At 48.4% G+C, this 21,933-nt stretch overlaps 1 protein-coding gene across 12 annotated transcripts in view; it reads right to left on the bottom strand.

The window, feature by feature from the left end:
- Positions 1-6,249, bottom strand: part of LOC104138486 (NAD-dependent malic enzyme, mitochondrial) — a 37,515-nt gene extending 31,266 nt beyond the window's left edge. Inside the window, exons 1-2 of one of the 12 annotated variants that reach the window (XM_068927703.1) lie at positions 5,038-5,713; positions 29-101 (exon numbers count right to left, since the gene is read on the bottom strand). In XM_068927703.1, coding sequence (XP_068783804.1) covers positions 29-34 — 6 coding nt within the window. In that variant the 5' untranslated portion in view covers positions 35-101; positions 5,038-5,713. The other 11 variants (XM_068927702.1, XR_692928.2, XM_068927710.1 and 8 more) reach the window with 11 other exon arrangements.
- Positions 6,250-21,933: the final 15,684 nt, after the last annotated feature.

The raw sequence follows: 21,933 nt of genomic DNA, 5'->3' as shown, positions 1-21,933 counted from the left end.
CAGGACTTCACACAGGACCTCTACAAACCTGCATTAATATTGCAGCCCCGAAAGTACGAGGCGTGCATCGCTCGGGTGCAATACCATGCAGAATCCTGACGCTGAGGGGAGGATGGGAGAGAGAAAAACACTTCATTATCGGGTGCATACAATCAGGGAAAAAAGGCAGAGATCATGGAACAGCATGGCAGGGAACTCCCCTCTCTCCGTTGCAGGGCCTAAGGGAAGGGGCTTGCAGTTAGCTCGTGCGGACAACCCCGTCCCTGTTAGCCCCCAGCCTTTTGCGGCTGGTGCTCCTGCCCCAGCTTTACCTTCAAATCCTAGGCACACGCACAAATAGTACAACAGGTACGAGATATTTTTAAGGACTGTAAAGATGCATGGTTTGGATTTTTAATTTCTTCCAGATGGAAGGCAGAAATTAGATTAAGGTGCAAAACTACGTTATCTTAAAAATAGCCTGAATACTTTAGAAGACCTTGTTACAATCGAAGTTGCACATAATCAGCTTTTAAGAGGGCAGACTGATCTCAGAAGTTATCATCTGAGGTTCTGCTTCGAAATCTTTCAAAGCATTAAAAGAATATGTATAACTCTAGTCTTTTTCATCATCAGGGTATCTTGGTTTCTTTTTTACCCATCGCAAATTATAGAGGAAAGCAACGCTGACATTCAGCAGGCTCTCAACCTTTCTTTGTTCGTTTCAGCCTTGCGGTTTAAGGAAGTTCCATTCAAGACGTATGTGGCAGTTATTTTTTTTTTTGTGGTAAAGAACATAAATTTACTATGTGGAGACAGGACAAACGGAAGCCTTGCCAGCATTACAACCAAATGTTGCTTTTAACACGATAATTCCTCCCTAAACTGGCTAGTGGTGGACTAAATGCAGCTGGTCTGCCAAAGTTCAGGGCAGATGAAAATAACTATATACAACAGGATCAGATAAGCAAAATTAAATTTGTGCTACAAAACAACCAGCCTTTAGGAATGGCAAATTCAGTCTTAACTGATTTTAATTCTGATAGCTCGTTTGGCATTATTACGCAATTGTAAGCCCATATCCTTAGGCAAATGAAGCCAAAAATGATCTGTGATTACAGTATCGCAGTATAACTCAGCAGGCATCTCATCAATCTGCTGTTAGGGGGGCTTCGATTTGTCACGAATAACTATCTTAAAGAAGGAATTAAAAAGTAGGCCAAACATCACAGCTTACCTTACTCTACTCAGAGTTACTCTGTTGTAGTTAGTGAGCATTTCACGCACCAAACAAGATTGTGGCCCATATTTCCCCTAACTAACTTTAATCAATTAACTCTCTAATCAACAAGAGAGAGAGACCTTTCTGGGGGGGGTGATTCAAATCTTACATAGGCCAAATTACCTTCTGGAGGTGCTCCTCTCTTCAGAGGTGCCCTACAGGGACCTAAAACTAGCCTCTTAAGGGAGGTGTCTCAGATGCCTACAGCTAAGTGGGAGGAATCTGGGCTTTATTTTCCACTCATTTCCTTTCTTTAGATCCAAGAGATATGATTCCAGTTAATGTAAGTCTGACGCAAAATTTAACCCTCTGACAGAACTTAACCCTTCAGATTTAAAATCAAGGCTACACCTATACATGCCATTAGGCAGGTTAGTGTTTTTTAAAGCAGAGCTCCCAGCCTAACCCCGCTCATCCCCACTGAGGCTCACTAGGACGGACCCTGAGCTCGAGCCAGATGCAGCGCTGGGGTAGCTATAAAAATAATCTCGCACCAAGAATTTGGAATTACAGCCAACAGCTTCTCAGATGAAAGATACCACCAGACAATAAAAGTACTCTAGATGCAGCACGGTACAACTGAGGGCAAATAAGCTGGCCGGGCCGCCACTGCTTCTCCTCTGGCCTCGAAGGAAGGATGAAAGGACGTGAAGCTTAATGCCACGGCGGCTCATATTCATTCATTCATTCTACCTGTTTCAGGGAAGAGCTCAACAACGGGTCTGCAGGAAAGGCCCCCAAACTGATACCTGGTTTCCAGCAAAATAAAAGGTTGGGTCATGCTGCTTTGTGGGAAGATTTTTTAAGTGGTCATGAGGGGTTTCATAGAAGTGTTATCTCAAAAGAGATCAGGCTTGAGATGGTGGTACTTCAGCCATACACAAAAGGAGAAGTGATTTTAAGAGTAGAGGCTGATAGAGAAGAGGGAAGGATGTCGACTGAGGGCAGGAGGGGGCTGGGAGGATGTTAGCCCGGAGATGCACAGAGCACTGAAGTTATGCAATGTCCTGTCAGTAGGAATTAGGAAGAAAGCAGAGGAATTGAAAGAGGAATAAAATTTCTGCTAAAACATGTGTCAGCACAACCAAAACGAGGATTTTTTTTTCTTTTACTTTCAGTATTTGACAACGGTAAGCAATAAACAAGCCTGTGGTACACCACTAGACTTGATCCATTATGACCAGTAATTTTCGACTTATTACTACATACATGCTGTGTCACAACTGAAGGGAATTAAATTCTTCAGCATACTGGATGACAGCTTTCTGCTGTACCTTATCAGGAGGCATCTGGCCAGTTCAAACTAATTCCTAATACTGTACAAGTGCCCTTATCTGGAAGCAAATGTTTTGCTGCTGCAATTATGGATTTGTTAAATTGCAAAAGCTACTTCTAAGGGAAAGGCTCATCATACTTTTAAAAGGTACAATTACATTGCTCAGAGAGTCAGGAAGCTCAGCGTCAATTAGAGCAAGGTCTGCTCAATTACTACACAGCCTGAGTTGTGGATTATACCTAATACTAAGGAATCTTTCTCAGTGGACAGCAATTTATGCTTGATGACTTTGCAGACTTCCTTCAGTTTGAAGGATGGCTAAACATAAAAACAGTTGGAAGTATTCTTGAAATTCTCCACAAATCAACAGTCCCAATCTTTTTTCTAGGTACAGAACTTACTGAGACCCGTGTGTTATCAGGAGCTTATTCTCGATAGCATAAGCTAGAATTATTAATTCAAGACAATGCAGGCATCATAGAGTTTCCCACCTTTATGGCCAATAATAATTTTGGTTTCCTATGCACCACTACTCTAAGGCCAATCAAGCTTTTCTCTCACACACACATCACAACTGTCCTGGCAGTCTGTGCATCCTGAACCTGGTATGGTTGTGCTCTCGCTCCATTTTTTTTTTTTTTTAAAAACAAGCCTTGCCTACCCAAGCATGACACAAACCAGGCACACACTAGCTGGCTTCATCACTTCAGTAGCGATAAAGCAGTCTAAAATTATTACATTAGGCAAATACCAACTACAAACGCGTCCCCCAACAGGAGGTTCTCAAAGAAAGGTTTCTCTTCGCCTTCTACTCTCCAGCACTGCAGTAAGTGCTTTGCGGAGGAAAGAGAAAAGGGAGGCATTTCCACTTCGCAGCAGGAGCCCATCAGCGCGTACGTGTACGGAGGTAGGAGCACAGAGACACGGCTGGACAACGCAGCACCTCCAACTCCTTGCGTGCTCAAGACACTGTTGGGTGTAGTTAATAGAAAAAGGTGATAACAATATTTCAGGTTCCTCCCAGCAACTTCCTGAGCTGTCATTTTAAATGTTGTTTCTGAAGTACCTTGATATCTGTGGGACAGTGTGCTATAATCTGCGGGTTAAAAGCTACAATCACATTGAAAGTGTTAATAATCGCATGTTCAGCAGTGGAAACTAGGCCATTTCGGAAGCAGATCTTTAACATCTTGGAACTACTTTTCTTCCCTCTTATCCTCAAGCAACCACTCCAACAGGAAGAAAAGCTGGATCTAAAGTACTTAAGCAGAGTAAGTTGGTTTACATTCTGAGGTTTGAAACATTCAGCAAACAAAGCACACTTAGTTGAGTCCAAATGAGAATAATTTCAGAACGCCCTTTTAAAAACAGCACATACTCTCTGAATTAAATCAACTTACGATATCAGCAAACTTCTCACAGCACAACTAGAAGATAGTACTGCATCGTTTGGTGTTGGAGTTTTGTTTCATAAAAGATCTTAACGTATAACTTCAGAAAGCTATTTTTCTCTACTATAGTTGATCCGACTTGAATCTTTTTCTTAAGCACCAGAACAGCCATTAACTTGTACTGCGGAAAGTGCAGCAGCAGTATTTTTGGCATAGTCCGACAAAAAGATAGACACATCTTTGATTTTATTCCCACAAGTGGTTCCACTTGTTTTATGCACAATTCTCATAAAGAACACTGAATATTAAATTTCTCTACATACACAGAAAGCCACTGTTGCTTTATTCTGGAGAGAAGGTGCACAGCTATCTTACAGCTGTTTTCTTCATTCCAAAACAAAGGATTTTTTGGATATCAGTTGTGCTAGAAACAGGGATGTCCTCAACTACAGTTCCACGCTTACAAAAGGCAATTATTCCTTCTGGGAAGATAACTCAGCAATAAGCATGGAGAAACTGGGCTGCTGGCTAATTTAGAATTACCGCTAGCAGAGGCAATGCAAAGTAAAGCCTATCAACCGCTTATAAGCCTTGTTGTGTACTACAGTTGGGACAAAAACATTCCTTCTTAAATTGCAGAAGAATCTGAAAAATCGTACATATATAATTAGATATCAGCCCAAGTAATAGTGAAACGTTCCTTCTGCTGCGATAAAGGTGCCTTTAGTAGGAAGGCCGTTAGTAGGAGAGACGAACGCCTGATTAGCATTCAACCCGCGTACAGCATACTACCACACATGAGGGCAGTTTCTCTGTTTCTTAGTTTGCATGAGAAAAAGCTTCACATCTTGCCTGCGCTCCCGCCGGTGACTCACAACACTAACGCACGGCACAATCAGAGATCCTGTCCTGAGACGGCAACACAGGCTTTTCCTTAAAAATACGCGCTCCACCTAACTTCATATGGACCTTACCACGTGTAGCAGAGCTAACGACGCGGTAGATGCTCCTGGCTGGACACGCAAATGAATCACCCGCAGGGTCTGAGACTTTGCACAGTACCTTGCGTTATGCCTGCGTGTTTACATATACACAAAGTTCCCCCTTACTGTTTGCGAATAACTAAGAACACGACGTTAAAGAGTAACTCTAGAGCAGTCTGCTCGGCTGCAAGATGGTCCTCTTTGCCACCCGCCTGGCAGCGCGCTGTACGCTTCAGGGTTTCCTCAGCTCGTCCCAGGCTCAGGCCGCTACGCAAGGCGCGCGGAGCCGCTCGCGAAGACGGGCAGGTGCCACGCACCGCGGCGCCGGCGGCATTTCAAACCGCCACCGTCGCCTTCTTCCTCCAGAGAGCCAAGTGGACGCGTATACGTACGTATGCAAAAAAGAAAAAAAAAAAGGGATCACAGAAACTAGTTCTAAAAATACCAAGCGGCCCCTCACGCCGTTTCCTGCCCCAACGCCTCGCCAGCAGCTCTGCCAGCTCCCAACTTCTGCTCCCCCTCGTTTGCGCGGCTACGCCACCAAAGCTGAGCGCGGGCTGGAAGGCGGCGCAGGAGCTGTCAAGCGGCGGCTGAGGAGCCGCGGGAGCCGCTGTGCCCTGGGTTTCGGCGGCTTGTGTCCAGCCTCGCCCTCAGAAACTGCCAGAAACGGGGTGGTGGTGGTGGTGTGGGCGGGGGAAACGTCCGAAAACGGCCGCCTCGCCCGGCGTCGCCCATCTTGAGGGAGCGAGGCGACTCGCCGCGCCGTCGGGGCCGCTTGCCCGCCGCCGGCCTCGCCCACCTGCCGCCGGCTCAACCCTCCCTCCCTCCCCCTCCCTTCTTCCTCCTTCCTCGGCGAAGGCAGCAACCGCCGACGCGGGGCCTCCGTCACCCTCCGCGCTGCCCCGGCGGGCCGCCCCGCCGGCCTCCGCGGCCCTCACAGCCCGGCCCGCCGCCCGCCTCCGCCGCGCACCGGGACGGGGGTGGAGGGAGGAAGGCACTCGAGGCGGGGAAAGGCAGGAGAATCTCGATTCTGAAGAAAACATCCCCAAAATACGTTTTGGTTTTTTTTTTTTTTAAAGGGACAAGAGGCCTCTCACACGCCGGGGCAATTGCTAGATTGTTCCCAGAATGGGCTCTACCTCCTTCTGCAGCTGCTGCCCTCTGTGTGATGCTGGCCGAGGACCTGTTTCTATTGTGCCACAGCAGCTCCCATCCGCCGGAGCTCCGTCCGCCTCGGCACCTACCACTGAATGAGGCAAACAAGGCTGCTCCAGGGAGGGACACCCCGGAGGGCGGGCCGTTCCCCGTGACTGACAACGGCGCGCAGCCAATGAGAACGAAGCCGGCCGGCCGGCCGACGGCGGCGCTCGGCCAATGAACCTTCTTCCTGGCGGCTCCCAGCCCGGGCAGAGAGGAAAGCGGGGCGGGCGCCGCCGGTAATATGTTAATTAGGCCAAGGGAGGCGGCGAATCAGCGTGGAGGGGCGGGGCGAGGCGGGAAAGCTAGGCGCTGGAGGGGGGGGAGAGGGGGCGGGGCGAACCGTGAGGCGAAGGAGCGCGGGCGGCGAGGGGCTGTGAGGGGGGTGGGCGGCGGCGGCGGCGGGCGGCGGGGTGCCGGGGGCCGCGGCCCCGCAGGGGCGGCCCGGCGCGGCCCCAAGGGGGTTGGAAGGCAAAGCAGGGGGAAGGCGAAGCGGGGGGGAGGCAGCAGAGAGGGGGACAGCGCAGTTGGGGGTCGCGGGGGTCTCCCCCCGCCTAAGAGTTACCTCAAGGAAAATGGGCGCCGCCGTCCAACGGCCGGCCGTTAGCCCGGCGTGGCCTCGTCGTGCGGTGCCTCGCAGCTCCGGGCCTGACCAAACTGTGGTGGCCTTGTCGCCGGAAGGCCTCGGGTCTCAGCCTCCAGGAATGCGTTTTGGCAGAAGACCTCGGTGCTTAGAGGCTTTCCTCCAGGAAAGCAGACTCGTAAACGGCCCCATGAATTTACGGATCTCGATCCGTCCCGGCAGGGGCACCGGCTCCCGACACCAGTTGGGCGCCTCAAAAAGCGCGGAGAAACTCTTAACCCGTGAGGAAATAACCGTGCTAGTGTGTTAACCGTGCAAGGCCTGAAGAGCTGGGTTATCCCCCATAATATGTAGCATGTTTGATTGAAACTTATATAAGACTTGGCAATACTAAAAGGCACCTACTGCAGGTCAGCGCTAAAATTAGACGCAGAGAGGAACCACAAGGTGACAAAGCGTCACTTCATAATAACACAAGATTTTTCTTGGTATCCTAACGCTTTCCTACCCTTCTTAATAGAGGAGGAATAGATTATTCCCCAGCTAAACTTTGCTGATGAGTGGAGATGGAAGGCGAGATCATATGTACTCAGCTCACCGGAGACTTCGTCCGTCTCCTTGCCCTCGGGGGTATTACCTCTCTCCTCCGTATTCTGGTATATTTTCTAATGTTAAAAATTATGAGGCAGCTCATTCTTTTCTGGTACTTCAGATGAGTCGACTCGTTAGCTGTGTGAATGAGCACTATGCCATTAAAAGAAGCAGCGTTGCTATAGTAGCAGTAACAATAAATATATGAACCTGCTCAATCAAAACCTCCTCTTCTAATCATGATTTTGGGGCCTGTCATGAATTACATATTCAGCTGCTTCCCTTCCCCTCCTCCCAGCATGACTGTGATGGCTTTGGAACATTTCTGAATAATGTGATACTGCACCTATAAAACAAAGAAAATTGCAAAAATGGCATGAAAGGTCATGACTTTGTGTCTGACTAAAAATAGCCCAGATGAAAAGAATTTAAGAACACTGCACTTAATACCCAAACAGCATAAATCAGCACTGCTATAAACCCATGTCATTTCAGACTGGTTGAAGTTCTTACCCAATATGTCTAGAAATTTCACATTCTTTTGAAAGAATGACTATCGTAAAAGCTGTGTTGTAGTTAATCCCAGAAAAGAAAAATCTCCACCCCAGCAAGTGATGTTTGTCAGGGCTGCAGGGTCTGAAGCTCCCCGCAACAATTTTTAATGGGAGGCAGTACTTTCATTAATTAACTGCACATCCCCTGGTCTGGCATTGGTGGTGTCCCTCCGTAGCTGTTCGGTAAGTCCAGGAAGCGTGAAGGCTCACTGCATCAAGCCTTTGAGTGACTGTTAGAGTCATGTCAGATTCATGCAACTAACTGCCTGTGCTGTAAAACAAGAAAAGCAGTCATTTCTTTCTCCTCCTGAGAACTTTTGTCCCCATATTTGGTGCTCAACACAGAAGAGTTTCTTTTGGCTCACATGATGTTGCTGCTTTGCTGTTGCCAAGAGAACCACTGGGAGCCATTCCTTAAACCGTTCCTTAAATCCCACTGTCACGGCTCCGCTATCTCTTTCGCTGCTTCGGACCAGCCTCAAACAGCTTCACAGCTCGCTCACTCCAGGACAAAAATTCATTCAGAAATGTTTAATGCAAGAGAAGACTATTGGACTATCATAGCAGATTTCCTATGCGTGCGGACCATGGTGTTTTACTCAGGTTCCCCTTCAGAGGAAGCCAGCCGTTTGTGCTGAACTAAAAGGCATATCCCAAAAGGCATCTGATCTGAATCTGAAGGTATACATCAAGATGGTTTTCTTCCTTCTAGTGATTAATCACTTTCACGCTCTTAAAACTGTGCCGTGTTTCTCATTTCGGTTTTCCTGGTGTTCTGCTCATTGCCCTTTGTTATGTATCTCTTTGCTAAATTGCAGAGCCTGATACTTCCTTTTTTGTTTGTCTTATGATGTTACTTACTGATTGTAACTAAGTCTGTCTCATAAATTAAACAGAAGACTTACATAAATCTTTTTTCCCATCCTTCAGATAGTTTTGTCTCTCCTTTCTGTAACATTTCCAGTTTTTCCAGTATCCTATTTAAAGCAGTAATACCAGACCAGGACTCAGTGTTCTTGTTTTTATTTCGCTGATACTGAACGTGAGTAAAAAAAATCACTTTGCTGTTCTACTCACCTAGGTACAGGGCTCTTTTCCTTCCCTCCATAATGTTGCCTCAACACCTACACTATCACCCCAAAAATATACTGCTGATGTAGTCATATGTAGACAGCTGCTGAACAGAATCGGGAAACTTGTACTAAGGTGCACGTTGGTCTAACAGAAAGCAGAATCTGGATTACAGAATCGTTTAGGTTGGAAGGGACCTCTGGAGATCATCTAGTCCAAATAGATTATGGCCACACTTAACCTGAATTCTGTGGGCAAGGCCAAGAAAGGTTATTTAACTATGCCTTTTTATCATCAGGAGCGAGTTACAATAAAATATCGAAATGAATAATTATTTAAGCATAATCACATTAGCTTTCATTTACCTGCAGTCTAAGAAAAATGTTTACAGGGCAGATCTAGGCAGACAAGCCATCTCCCAGGAAGAAAGTTTCTATGGTTTGATGAAAACAGGCATCTTCATTTTCCACTCCTTCTCCCTGGTAAAATGGGTTGAGGGTTAATCATATTGTTGGACTAATCCTCATATATAGAGATGACCCTAATTACTCGTCTTATTTACATGATGTTACTACAGCAGAAACTATGCAGTAAAGACAATAGCTATGTCAAGGCAAGGTTTGTGAAGAGGTAATTTCTTTTATTAGACCAATTACACTAAAAGATATTACCTCTCTCCACAAACCTTGCCTCTCTTGCGCCTTTACAGCAACAATACTGGTAATTACCTTTACGTGTTTCCCTAATTTTGATTCTACTTTTGTCTAAGAACTTTGTTCAATTTCTTAAAAGTATTCTGCTTAAAATTTCTCATCATTTTTTGCGATTAAATGTGACAGGACTATTCTCTGGCTCTGAGACCAGCGTGCATGGGAGCAGCCCACAGCCAAAGCGTTTTGCGATCCAAAACAATGCTCACAGGCAGACTACGTTTTGGGAAGAACGTCTCCTGTGCTGTTTCCCAAACTGTCTCCAGGAACTGTTTGGGAAAACAAAGTAAAGTTCTGGTCCAGAACTTTACTGGAGAAGCTCGAGGAAATATGTTGTGGCGCTGTTAAATTTGTTTGTTAAAGTAACAAGGCTTGATGGCTTACTCTGTTACCTGGCTCAAACTGTGGCGTAAGGAAGGAGGTGGTTTTTAGACTGAGGCTTCAGGCTATTGTCTTAGTTGCTTGCCTCAGGAGGGTTTACTCATGCTGTCTGCTTGACAGAGAAAGCAAGCTTTTGGTTCGTCTCCTATTTCAGAATTAATGCTTTTATACAAACCTTTTTTTCCCCTATGAAAGGGAGAAGAAAGGTCTTTTACCTTTCTTCTGCCAACCATCCAAAAAACATTTTAGCTTGCCCTCAGACAGCTTTCTACATAGATTAGGAATGACGTTGCTTAAATATATATCCATCCATTTCTGTAAGTCTACCCTGTTTGGGAGTGTTGGTGTGCATTGATACAGGTCCCTCCATCTTCCCTAATTTTGATCAATTCCTTTGTCAATGAGTCATAACCGTAACTATAAATCAACAGACCTCTTTCAGTCTGGTCTGGCGTTTGCTGCATTTTAACTTTTTTTTTTTTTTTTAACTTCGTCTGTCTGTGATCTGAAACCCTCACTAGACTGGTGACTGACTAGTTAGACATCAGATCATCAGTTGCTTGTGCTCTGCTGAGCTCCCCAATGGGCTGGGCCATGGTGACAAAACCTGAGATGCTGCTGCCAGCTGGCATTGCCTCTCGCTTTCCTGGCTCTCCCTCTACCTCCTTCAATTTCTAGTTTCTTCCGTTCGCCTTCAGCACTCTGTCAGTCTGCCACCTGCTTTAATTATCCTGACCAATGACCGTTTCCCTTCTTATTTTTCCTTCATTGTCATAGTTCTAAAATACAGCCACACTGCAGGTGAACTACAGCCACACTGCAAGTAGAAGATATAATTGCAGTATGCACAAACTTATCTGTAGTAGACCTAATCTGTTCGCTACGGAGAGCCAGAAGCAAGTGTACCACTGTAAAGGAAAAGTTGCCTTACAGCATGATCCAGAGACAACAGGAACCCACCACACTGAGTGGTGTTCACGGGAGGAGCCCGTAGCCTTCTTGGTGCCTTCAGCCACTAATAAATCAACTTTTCTGCTGGGAACTCAGGGAAATACCTTCATCTTTTCCACTGTTAGTTTTATTAGTTGGATTAAAATTAGTGCAGGTAGATTTACACGTACTGTAGTCACAGCTCTCATCTCTGATAAAGACGCACAGGGATTTTTTTCCCATGTTGTTCTCATAGCTGGGAGTTTTCCTCCTGAGATAGCACCCTATTTCTGCCCTTCCGAATCATCTTCCTTGACATTGCGTTTCATATATTTCTTCTCAAGGGGCTAAACTCCTTCGCTATCTTGACAGAAGGACAGGAGGACACAGGGACTGAACTGATGCTGGCAGTCTGGTCTCAGGAGAGATATCTTGCATCTTTAATGTGCTCCCTTTAACCATAGAAGTAACCAATTAGCTTTCTTCATGAGGCTTGAATGTTTCATCATTCTCTCTTCCTTTTGTGTGGATATCCAGGGAGGGGATATCCCCCTGGACAGATATCCTGGGGGATATCCCCCTGTATTAGATTTGCCTTTTTGAAGGCAAATCTAATACAGATACTGCATATCTGCAGCTCCCTTTGGCCACAGCGGGAGCCCAGCTCCTCCGAAACTCAGACTAGTGGCTTCAGCCGATTCCCAGCCTTATAAAGGGGGTGCAGTTAAAACAGACAAATAATTAATAATCTGTCAATAATAACACCTTAATTGTTATTAATAACTTGGAAATCTGCATCTCCATTGGACAATAAACTTGCGGAAAGAACATCCAATCAAGTGTATGCAATCTTGAAACAGTCTTCACTGAGAAAGCCCTCCCAATAAAGTAATATTGGCATAATTTTGGCAAAGCACACCCAGTTTTGCAGAAATGCTTCTGCAAACGTACAGCCACGCTTTGCAGCACCATACAATGAAAATACTAGTAAGACAAAAGTGCAGTTTTGTCGATAGGGTTGTGTTGACCCTGGGCCTTACTCCAGCGTCACAGTGTCAGTCAAGGGTTGCGTCTATTCATATCCCTCACCAGTGTAACCAAATCAGCACAAGTCTGCAGCATCAACTTGCGGCTTTGAGACTGTTAGCTTTTCAAGTATAAATACCGCAAGTCCAGAGGAGAAGGACTGCCCTCTTCTGACCACTCACTGTATGTCAAGTTAGGATTGCCATTCCTTTATTTGAACAAAGCTGGCATAAAAAAACAAAAAAACCCACTAAAATCTAAAAGCTCGCAATGAACTTAGAATTCTTAAAACCTCACTGACTTCAGTTAAACTGGAAAGAGGTGTCACTCAGACACCTCAGAGGAGAGTCTGACCCTGTATGTAAGTGCTTGGTGAAACAGCATCCGGGTTTAAGGATTAGAAATGAGCATATAGCACTTTATATATGTGTATATATGCGTAAGATGCGTGCGTGCATGTGAACAGCAGAATGAGAATAGACCTTACAGGGACTGATCAGGGCCAGCGTCAGGACTTGAAAGGAACGGGTTAAAAGGTGAGTCCCTTCAGCCTGCTGCATATACACTTGAGGACTTTTGATGCTGCCTTAAGCTGGTGGAGCCCACCCTTTTGGCCTTGGATCCCAGGCAGTTAAACTGGTGTCTCAAGGTGAAACCATCTCAAATGACAACAGTGGGCTTTTGTCTCAGAATGGCAGTGACGGAGAAAAGTAATGGTGAGACTTGCCAATAACGAACAAAAGGACAAGAGTGGGGAAAGGAATTAAAAAGTGGAAAGGCCTCACACTGAAGAGTCATGGCTTTTCTTTCTGGAACAACCTTTTGCCTGCTGAATATTGCTGAAGGTAAAGCAGTCTGTGGGACTCTGCTAAAATTAACATGTGTGTCTGACACAGCCTGCTCAGGTTTCTGCTAGGGCACTAATTGCACTTGCACTACCGAGCAACCTTTCAGGCTATCTGTTGAGCTGACAGGGAGCCCTGTTTCCCCCAAAGAATGAATGAAAAAAAATTTTTTTTAATCTGCCTTTCCCGCAATAAAGATTTTAATTTAGGTCTTTCTTCTTCACCCAGCTCTCAGTTTTCACAGAACTCGTAGGAATAGATTTGAGATCTTTAGTTCTCTGTCAAATTTAGCTAAAGTTGGCAAATTGGTTCAACAGCTAGAAGGGAAGAAGAGAATTGAAGAGATTAACAGGTTAGCATGACATAGTCATAAAGCAGTATTGTAGCTACTGACACGCACAGTATTTCATCTGTCTCGTGTTTGGACTCTTTCTTTGCTTTTAAGATTATTCATCATACATTCTTATTGGTCATATATTGCTAGCTGAATCATAAAATCTCATTTGTCCTGCAGGAGAAGGTTGATTTTGAAAAAGTAATCAAAGCGAAACCATGACATAACCCAACTTCTACGTCTCAAATGAAGAAAAAAAATATAGATCCTTTACAGCAGTTGGTCATTAATTCATATCACTTTGCAGAATGTGCAGACAAATGGATTTGGAATAGCTTAAGATATCTTAACTCTGAGATACCTGGACAGAGAATTATGAGGCAACTGCAAAATCTCTGCTATAAGAAGAGCTTCGGCATTCATGCTGAAGCTTTTCTGTAAATTAAATTTTGGAGACTCTAACTTCATCAAGATTTCATCAGTATCAGTGCGTATGGAAGTCTCAGGTTCTCAACAGCTTTCACAAACAAGTCTTTCCTGTTGTTTTCTGAGGGCATTTGACTCTTAAAAATCCAGATGTATTCAACTAGCAAGGGTTTCCGGCTTGAGGTTATTTTCCTCTGTCTTGGGTCAGGTGGACTGAGGTTGAAAGAAACCACTGCTGGAAGGCACCTGAGGACAGAGATGGCATGACATTTTGAGCTGGAGAAGCCGCAGATCTTACCTCTACTCTGAGCCTGGTTGCCAGAGGTCTAGCAGCAGTAGGATTTCCTGAAGTCTCTGGAGGAATAGGAACCCAAAGGGGCAGGAACATTGAATTAGCATCCAGTAGAGGAACTGGGACCTAAGCAAAATCACAGAATGGTTTAGGTTGGAAGGGACCTCTGGAGATCATCTAGTCCAAACCCCCGGCTCAAGCAGGGTCCTCTAGAGCATATTTCCCAGGATCACGTCCAGACGGGTTTTGAATTTCTCCAGCGAAGGAGACTCCACCACCTCTCCAGGCAACCTCTTCCAGTGCTCTGTCACCCTCACAGTGAAGAAGTTTTTCCTCAGGTTTAGATGGAACTTCCTGTGGTTCAGTTTCTGCCCGTTGCCTCTTGTCCTGTCACTTGGCATCACAGAGAAGAGACTGGCCTCATCCTCTTGACACTCCCCCTTCAGATACTTGTACACGTTGATGAGATCCCCTCTCAATCTTCTCTTCTCCAGGCTGAACAGGCCCAGCTCTTGCAGTCTTTCTTCATAGGAGAGAGGCTCCAGCCCTCTAATCATCTTGGTAGCCCTCCGCTGGACTCTCTCCAGGAGTGCCACGTCTCTCTTGTCCTGGGGAGCCCAGAACTGGACACAGTACTCCAGGGGAGGCCTCACCAGGGCTGAGGAGAGGGGCAGGATCACCTCCCTCCACCTGCTGGCAACACTCTGCCTAATGCACCCCAGCCATACCATTGGCCTTCTTGGCCACAAGGGCACACTGCTGGCTCATGCTTAACTTGTTGTCCACCAGCACTCCCAGGTCCTTCTCTGCAGAGCTGCTTTCCAGCAGGTCAGCCCCCAGCCTGTCCTGCTGCATGGGATTATTCCTGCCTAGGTGCAGGACCTTGCACTTGCCTTTGTTGAACTTCATGAGGTTCCTCTCCGCCCAGCTCTCCAGCCTGTCCAGGTCCCTCTGAAGGGCAGCACAGTCTTCTGGTGTGTCAGCCACTCCCCCCAGTTTAGTATCATCAGCAAACTTGCTGAGGGTGCACTCTGTCCCTTCCTCCAGGTCATTGATGAATACGTTGAACAAGACTGGACCCAGGACTGACCCCTGGGGGGCACCACTAGCTACAGGCCTCCAGCTTGACTCTGCGCCATTCACCACAACCCTCGGTGCTCGGCCATCTAGCCAGCTCTCAATCCACCTCACCGTCCACTCATCTAGCCCACGCTTCCTGAGCTTACCTATGAGGATGTGATGAGAGATTAGTGAAGAGATTAGTGAATAAGCAACTCCAGTAAGGTCACTTTAAGTCGAAAGTTGAGCCCCACTGTGGGGCATTTCTGCTAAAAACTGCCAGGTTATAAAGTTAGGAGAAATATGGTCTGCATATATTTGTTACAAAAAAACCCTACTCTCTGTTTCCTGGGTGAACAGTCATTCTGTCCTCATATTTTAATTTGTTGTTGTGGTAAAGAAATTCTGGGCAAAAGACAGGAAGAAACTCCAAGGAAATGTCCTTCTTGTCAAGGACTCTGGATGTGCCCGGTATGCTGCTGAACTTCTGGAAAGCAGAGGGCAGTGCGGGACATGTAGCAAAGATGGTTACTGGAGAAGGTGGCAAAGAGCCTCTCAGAATTAACTGTGGCCCTTGGGAGTCTGGGAAGCCAACACTGATTTGCAGACTAGTGGAAGGGATGCAGCTGCTTTTCCCCTCATCAGAAAGAGGAGGATCCAAAGAGTTAATTATAGTGTGTTGGAGGGGATATTATTGCAATTATTTTATATTATGATATTTGCATATCTTCTCTCTCTCCCTTGTAGTACCAAGAGAGGGCTTGTTATGGTCAAGATATGTGCTGGCCCAGCACATTTCTGCAGTGGACTTTGCCTGCAGAGTCCCTAAAGCTTTTAGAGATATTAAAGTTGCCTTCTGTGAGCTGGAGGTGAACATATTTTTTCCTTGTGCAGCTGGAAACCCTCCGCAGTGGTTGTTGGAGCATGCTCTGCTGCTACTGCTGCTTTTTCAGTAGATATGTGAAGTCTGAGGGACAGAAAACTTCTACTGAAGAGGAACTACTCCCTCAAAGGAGGGAGTAGTTGCAAGGGACCTCCAAGTTCATCTTGTCCAACCACCGTCTCAAAGCAGGTCCACATAGATCAGGTTGCTCTGTTCCTTGATCAGCAGAGTCCTAAACATTTATGAGGTTGGAGAGTCCACTACTCCTCCAGGCGCTTGTTCCAGTGTTTGACCACCCTTATGGTTAAAAAAAAAGATTCTTTACATCCAGTCAGAAATTCCCATGCCCATTGCCTCTCATCCTATCATTCTGCATCTCCAAGAAGCTCCAGCTTCACTAAAACCTCCCAGTAGGCAGTTGTTGACAGCAATTAGATTCCCTCTTGGCCTTTGCTAAACAAACACTGCTTTCTTAGTTTCTCCTTGTGCCAGTTTAGTGGCCCTCCGCTGGTTTCACTCCATGTCTATCTTGTCCTGGAGAGCACAAAGCTGGACACACTGCTCCAGATGCAGCCTCACAAGCGCTGAAGAGAGAGCAAGGATCACCCATCTTCTAGTCTGCTTATCCAGTCCATTTTTCACCAATTTTGCTCTAAGGACACTGGGAGACGATGTCAAAGTCCCTTCAGCCTTTGACAGTCCCTTCAGCCTTTGACAGTCCCTTCAGCTAAATTCAAGGTACACAACATCCACTGTTGTCCCCTCACCCACAGAGCCAGTCGTAGAAAGCTGTCACGTTGGCCAGGCACGATTTGCCCTTGGTAAATCTGCGTTGGTTTTTTCCAGTTACCTCTGTGCCCTTCACGGGCTTGGAAGTGGCTTCCAGGAGGATTTGCGCCTAATCGTCACTGGGCTGAGCTGGGGCTGCCCGGCCTGCAGAGACAAGCAGTCTTCTTCTGTCCCGAGCAGCTTCCCGGGGCTCCCCAGCTGCTCCAGCACACCCGGAGTTGCTCCTCTGTCGCTCGGTTTGGGGGGCAGTTGAAGACAAAAGGTGTTGGCGCTCCCCAGTCAGGAAGCTGCAGCAGAAGCTGTTGGAGACTGCCAGAAGCGAGAGCCTGCAGAAGCGCACGCTCGCCGCAGCCGTCCGCCGAGTCCCCAGAGAGGGTGGGTTGCCGTGCTCGGGAACAGGCGCGCACGAGGCTCCAGTCAGGGTGTATTTTTGCACGATTGAACCCAGGAGAGTCAGGTCATTACGCTCCCCTCTCAGTCGCTCCCTGCAGCTCCTGCACGCTGTGAGGTGCAACCATCAGAGAATACAAACAGGCATAGCAGCGGGCGACGTTGCTTTTTGGATATTTTCTTCCTTTCCAGTACTGCAGACAAAGGCCCCAATAGCAAGATTTAGCACTTTTCACGCCCTGATCTGCTCATGTGAGTCGCTGCACTGCTCGCTGTGTCTTATCCCTGTGCCTAGATATCGGGGGGGGGGGGGGGGCAAGAGGAAACTGGTGGCAGCAGCAGGTTACCGTTCAGAGAGGTTCTGACTTCTGTTGAACTCGCCCCGCTGGATCACATGCTTCTCGCTATGCGAGAAAAAGCACTTTCCAACATCAGGTTTTAAATAGGGCTACAAAGCACGAGCTTTTCTGAGTTTTAAAAGCCGCCGAATTTAGTAGGTATAGCCAAACAGCTCAGATGAGGTTCCTCCCTGCCTGCTTTGTCAGAGCGTCCGTTGAAGATGTTGTCAAAGCTGTAGTTGGGAATCTGCATTTTGTTAAACGCGCTGATACAACCCACGGGATGGAATCAGGGCGCTAGAACCGAGACGATGTCCCTTTCCGTTCCAGCCTGTTACTTACATACCAGTCCAGGCTTAGCTATACACACTCAGCAAAGCGCGAGAGTAATCCCCTGTGACTTAAATGACTCTACTGACCTGCCTGATGATAAGGTGCTTAAATGCTTTGCTGGAGAAAACCTGCAGGATGCAATTCAGCAAGACAACGCACCTGCTGGCTTCAATTGCAGGTGGGGCGAGCGGTCACCCCCTCGCAGGCTGGGCCTACAGCCTCTGCTCACTGTTCCTGTTTATGCCAGTTAGGTGTGATCCCAGGGAGAAGCTCGAGGCATCAACAGCTGTGGGTACCTCCTCACCTTGCAGTTCTTTGGCACACGAGTAATAGCAAGTAATACAAATGGAAGTCTGTTGGTGGAGGGAGAAGGTAAGTTCAGTGCTGGGCCCTCTCCCTGGGCAGTGTCATCAGTTTAAATCCCCTGTGGGTTTGATTTGTGGGTTTAATCCAGGCAGTGAATTAGAAAGGACAAAAACTCACTTTTATCAGCTCCCCTGCAGAGGGCAGTCCTTCCTTGCCTGACGCAAGTCACGTTTTCCAAGAGCTGCAAAAAGCAGAACTCAACGATTCATCAGACACAATTTTAACCAAGAAATGTAACTCTTCCCACCTGACCAGCGGGCGGCAAAGAGCTGCCCTCCAGAGCCACAGCCCTGCTTTTGGTCTCGAAGGAGGATTCGGCTGCGAGGCTGCAGTCCTGCACCCTTCCCGTCGGCGCCCGGACACCCCTCGGGCCCAGCGAGCCTCCCGGCGAGGTCCAATGCCTTATCTGCTCCTGCTGCCTCGAACCACTGCCGTGACGAAAAAGCTAAAGGGTGGTGGTAGTTTTGATTAATTCATAATACGGGCGATCCTCACCTTCTTGCCAGTACTCCAGCTGACACAGAGCAGGGCGGGCTGTCCCTTACCCAGCTGCTGCTTACTAGAAGACGAAGCAGCAAAAAAACCACACAGTGTTGTCATCTGTGAAAGGTAACCTTGTCTATCAGTGCTTAGGGTTAGACCTGTGCAGAAGAAAAGTAGCGTAGCAAGATGGATTTTGGAGAGCTAGAGGAAATTCCTCGCTGTGGCTCTCTTAGGTTGGATGCCTTATCTCAGGCCAGACTGCCTTTGGGCCGGTAATTTTGTTTTGCTGGGAATGAAGAGATGTTGAACGTGCTACCAGAATGCAAATGGACAAGTGCTGACGTGGACTCAGGGGAGCGCTCTGTTTCTGTTTTACCAGTAGCAGCTCTAGATCTGAGCGTTGAAAACTGGTGGGTATGTAAAAGGCAACCCCAAATCCAGGTTTTAGAAACAGCCACTCTCCTTATAATCTTCAGCAAATCTCACCCCTAAACAGCTCACATTTGACCTGAATTTTGCTATCTTAACACTCCTTTCCCTCTGTATTTCCAGTGGAAATACTTGGCTACCAGATGATTACATGCCAGTCAACAGCATCAGCCGTAGACGAAGCAGTCTTGGGAGCCCACCCAAGCCACAGGTCCCCGTTTCCCCTTCCCCAGCGAGGTCCGGATCTGTGCTCCTCATCTGCTCCACGCTCCTGTCACATCCCTGTTTCCCTGGACCAGACCTCCAAAACCACGTGGGAGTGCAGGCATCCACCACGGCCCCGCGCAGCGCCGCACGAGAAGCTGCGTTGCTCCTCACCACGTAACTGGGAAATAAGGGTTGTCTAAAGGAAAACGAGCGCTGGGAGAAGGCTGCAAGCACTACGTGTGCGCACAGTACGAGCCAGCGAGCATCTGATGCCTTGCTGCTCCCCCGGGCTTGGTGAGGCCCCCCGGAGACCCAGCGGGAGCTGGGCCACACGTCGAGGTGCAGACACGGGCTCCGGAAGCGAACAGCGGGGCCGCAGCAAGCGGTGGTTGCGGCTGGGAGACAGCGTGGGTGAGCGCAGGCAGGAGCACCCCAGCTCGCTGCCTGTCCCCTCCCGATTTAGCCACTGATTTGCTGCTAATTTTGTCCGGAGAAGCTAATCCCACCGCACCCTTTTGTAGGGAGAGACTAACACGACCATCTTCGTTGCACCGCAGGTTCCAGCTGCCACGTGCGCTGAGTTAAAGGCAGACGCTCTCAGATGCAAGGCCTTATTTTGCTACAGCGACAGCCTTCTCGGCCTACGATGAATAACCTTCATAAAACATCTTCTCTGGACAGAGAGAGGCTTTTCTTCTACCTCCCTTTCACAGCTGACAGTTGCATGGTGTGAAACAAAGTAAAACCTGTAGCTCCTCCAGATGGGTTTTAACTGTTTCCAGGAAGGTTGTCTTGGGTTTCCAGAGCTCCCTGGAGACTTTATCTAGCCGGCACAGGCGGCAGAGGAGCCTGCACGCCGCCCTGGCCCTGCCTAGCTCTCAGAGACCTCGCAAGGAGGAGGGCTTCAACTGCGTGGCTGGATGGGAGAAGCCAGACTGAGGGCTGTTTTGCAGAAAGGATTAGCAAGATTTGGTCACAGCTGGGCTGTGCGGACCTAGAGGAACTCTGAGGCGAAGCCGATGCCCCGGTGAAAGGGCAGAGGGAAGGTCGAACGCCTCAGGAGGTGAAGAGGGCTGAAGAGTGCAGCTGAGCTTGGTGATGAGAGGGGAAGATGGAAATGCAAGTGTGGAAACAAACCCCTCCTAACGCGGAGGCCGGCTCCTGGGGTCCCCCGGCAGCCAGCGCAGCCCCGCGGGGAGGTCCAGCTCCTGGATGCAGCTCGGAGCCCCACCACATCCACCGCTTCAGGGAGCCCTGACTGGGGCGAACCGGAGCTGGAAGGAACAGTAAGTGCCGGGGACACACGCGCAGAAGCTGTGCTAGAGCCGCGCTGCACGCAGTGCACCAGCCCGCTGCGAAGGCAGCGCGGCACCGGCCAGGGCGTCCTCCTCTCGCCCTGCGGCGTGCCCAGCCGCACCTCCAAACACACATCGCCTCGCCGGTGTGGGAGCGCAGCGGCCGCAGGGCTCGGACAGCCTTGTCTCTCCCGCCGGCCCTGCTGCCCACGTCCGGCTCGCCCCGTTGGTGAGCTCCGTGTCCACCGGTGGTTGCATGTTACAGTCAGAACCGCTGTAACCATTAGGACCCCAGCGGCTGTAGGACCAGCGCTGGATATGTAAGAGGAGCACAGAGCCCTTATGGACGCAGAGCGATGATGCTTTGGGCTGAAACCCTCTTTTTTGCCTTGTTGTAAGTCATTGCTCAGCAGGGGAACTTCATCTGCTCTGCATGCTCAAGCCCTCTCTTCCCCAACCCCATCCCATCTCCTGGCCACAGGCTGTTCTCACTGAGGTTCTTCTCACGGCCTTTACATGGGAGCTGCAACGTATTACTGCGACAAAATAACAAGTACCTGGAGCTGGCGAGGCCTCATGTACTGGAGCTGGTATTGGAGCACTTAACGGTGGCCATCAGGATTTGGAGGGAGGAGGTGTGTATTTTCGAAGGACAATTTTGGTTTATTAAGTTGTCATTCAAAAGCCTGTTTCACCTCCTCCATCTGACATCAAAACCATCCTACTATGGTTCAAGCGGCAGCAGGGCGGCTGTTTGGGGCAGAAGGAAACACAGATGGCGCTCGCTGGCCTGTCACCCCGCTGCTTTCACCGCCGGAGGAGCAGTCACTATGGATCACAGCCTCCTTTGCTAATCGGACCTGGCTGAGCTTAAGCTGCTGCTCCATTTGTCTTCAGCTCCCTCCTGACCGCGGAGACGTCGTGCCAGTGGGGCTAATGGAAAAGCCCTGCAATTTGGAAACAGTTCCAGCAGCGCTCCAAGGAAGCAGCCAGCCCGGCGCTGCCTGCCGCGTCCCAGGGCCGCACAGCTCGACGCGCGTCAACGCGGTAGGGGAAGGCAGCGTGAACGCACGCCTTCGGCTCGGAAAACAACCTGGCAAACTTGACTCAGAAAAGCAATCAAAAAACCAGTCGCCACAGTTCCCTCTCCTGGCAAAGAGCTCGCAGGGGCTGCGTGGTTTTTATAGTGCTGCGGACGAGCCAGAGGCAGGGCCAGGTGCCCAAGTGGCCCTTGCAGAGGGGAGGCAAGACGAGGACGGAGGCTCTGGAGGGGTTGAAGACTTTGCATTTTTTACCAGCTGTTTTGCAGCTTTGCTTTTAGCCGAGCTGTGAGGTTCCCATTGCACCGCTACCGACTGCTTGCATGGCACTCGGCACAGGCTGTTGAAATCAGTTTTACAAAGTGCTCTCCCAGTGCAGAACTGTATCAAACTGGGGGCAACTCTTTGCTCTAATGCAAAAAAAAAAAAAAAGTCCTGTTTCTTCCCTCCGCTATCCCTGATTGTCTAAG

Source organism: Struthio camelus, chromosome Z (genome assembly GCF_040807025.1).
Source record: "Struthio camelus isolate bStrCam1 chromosome Z, bStrCam1.hap1, whole genome shotgun sequence".
Lineage (NCBI taxonomy): Eukaryota > Metazoa > Chordata > Aves > Struthioniformes > Struthionidae > Struthio > Struthio camelus.
This window is presented reverse-complemented; position numbering and strand designations above follow the sequence as displayed.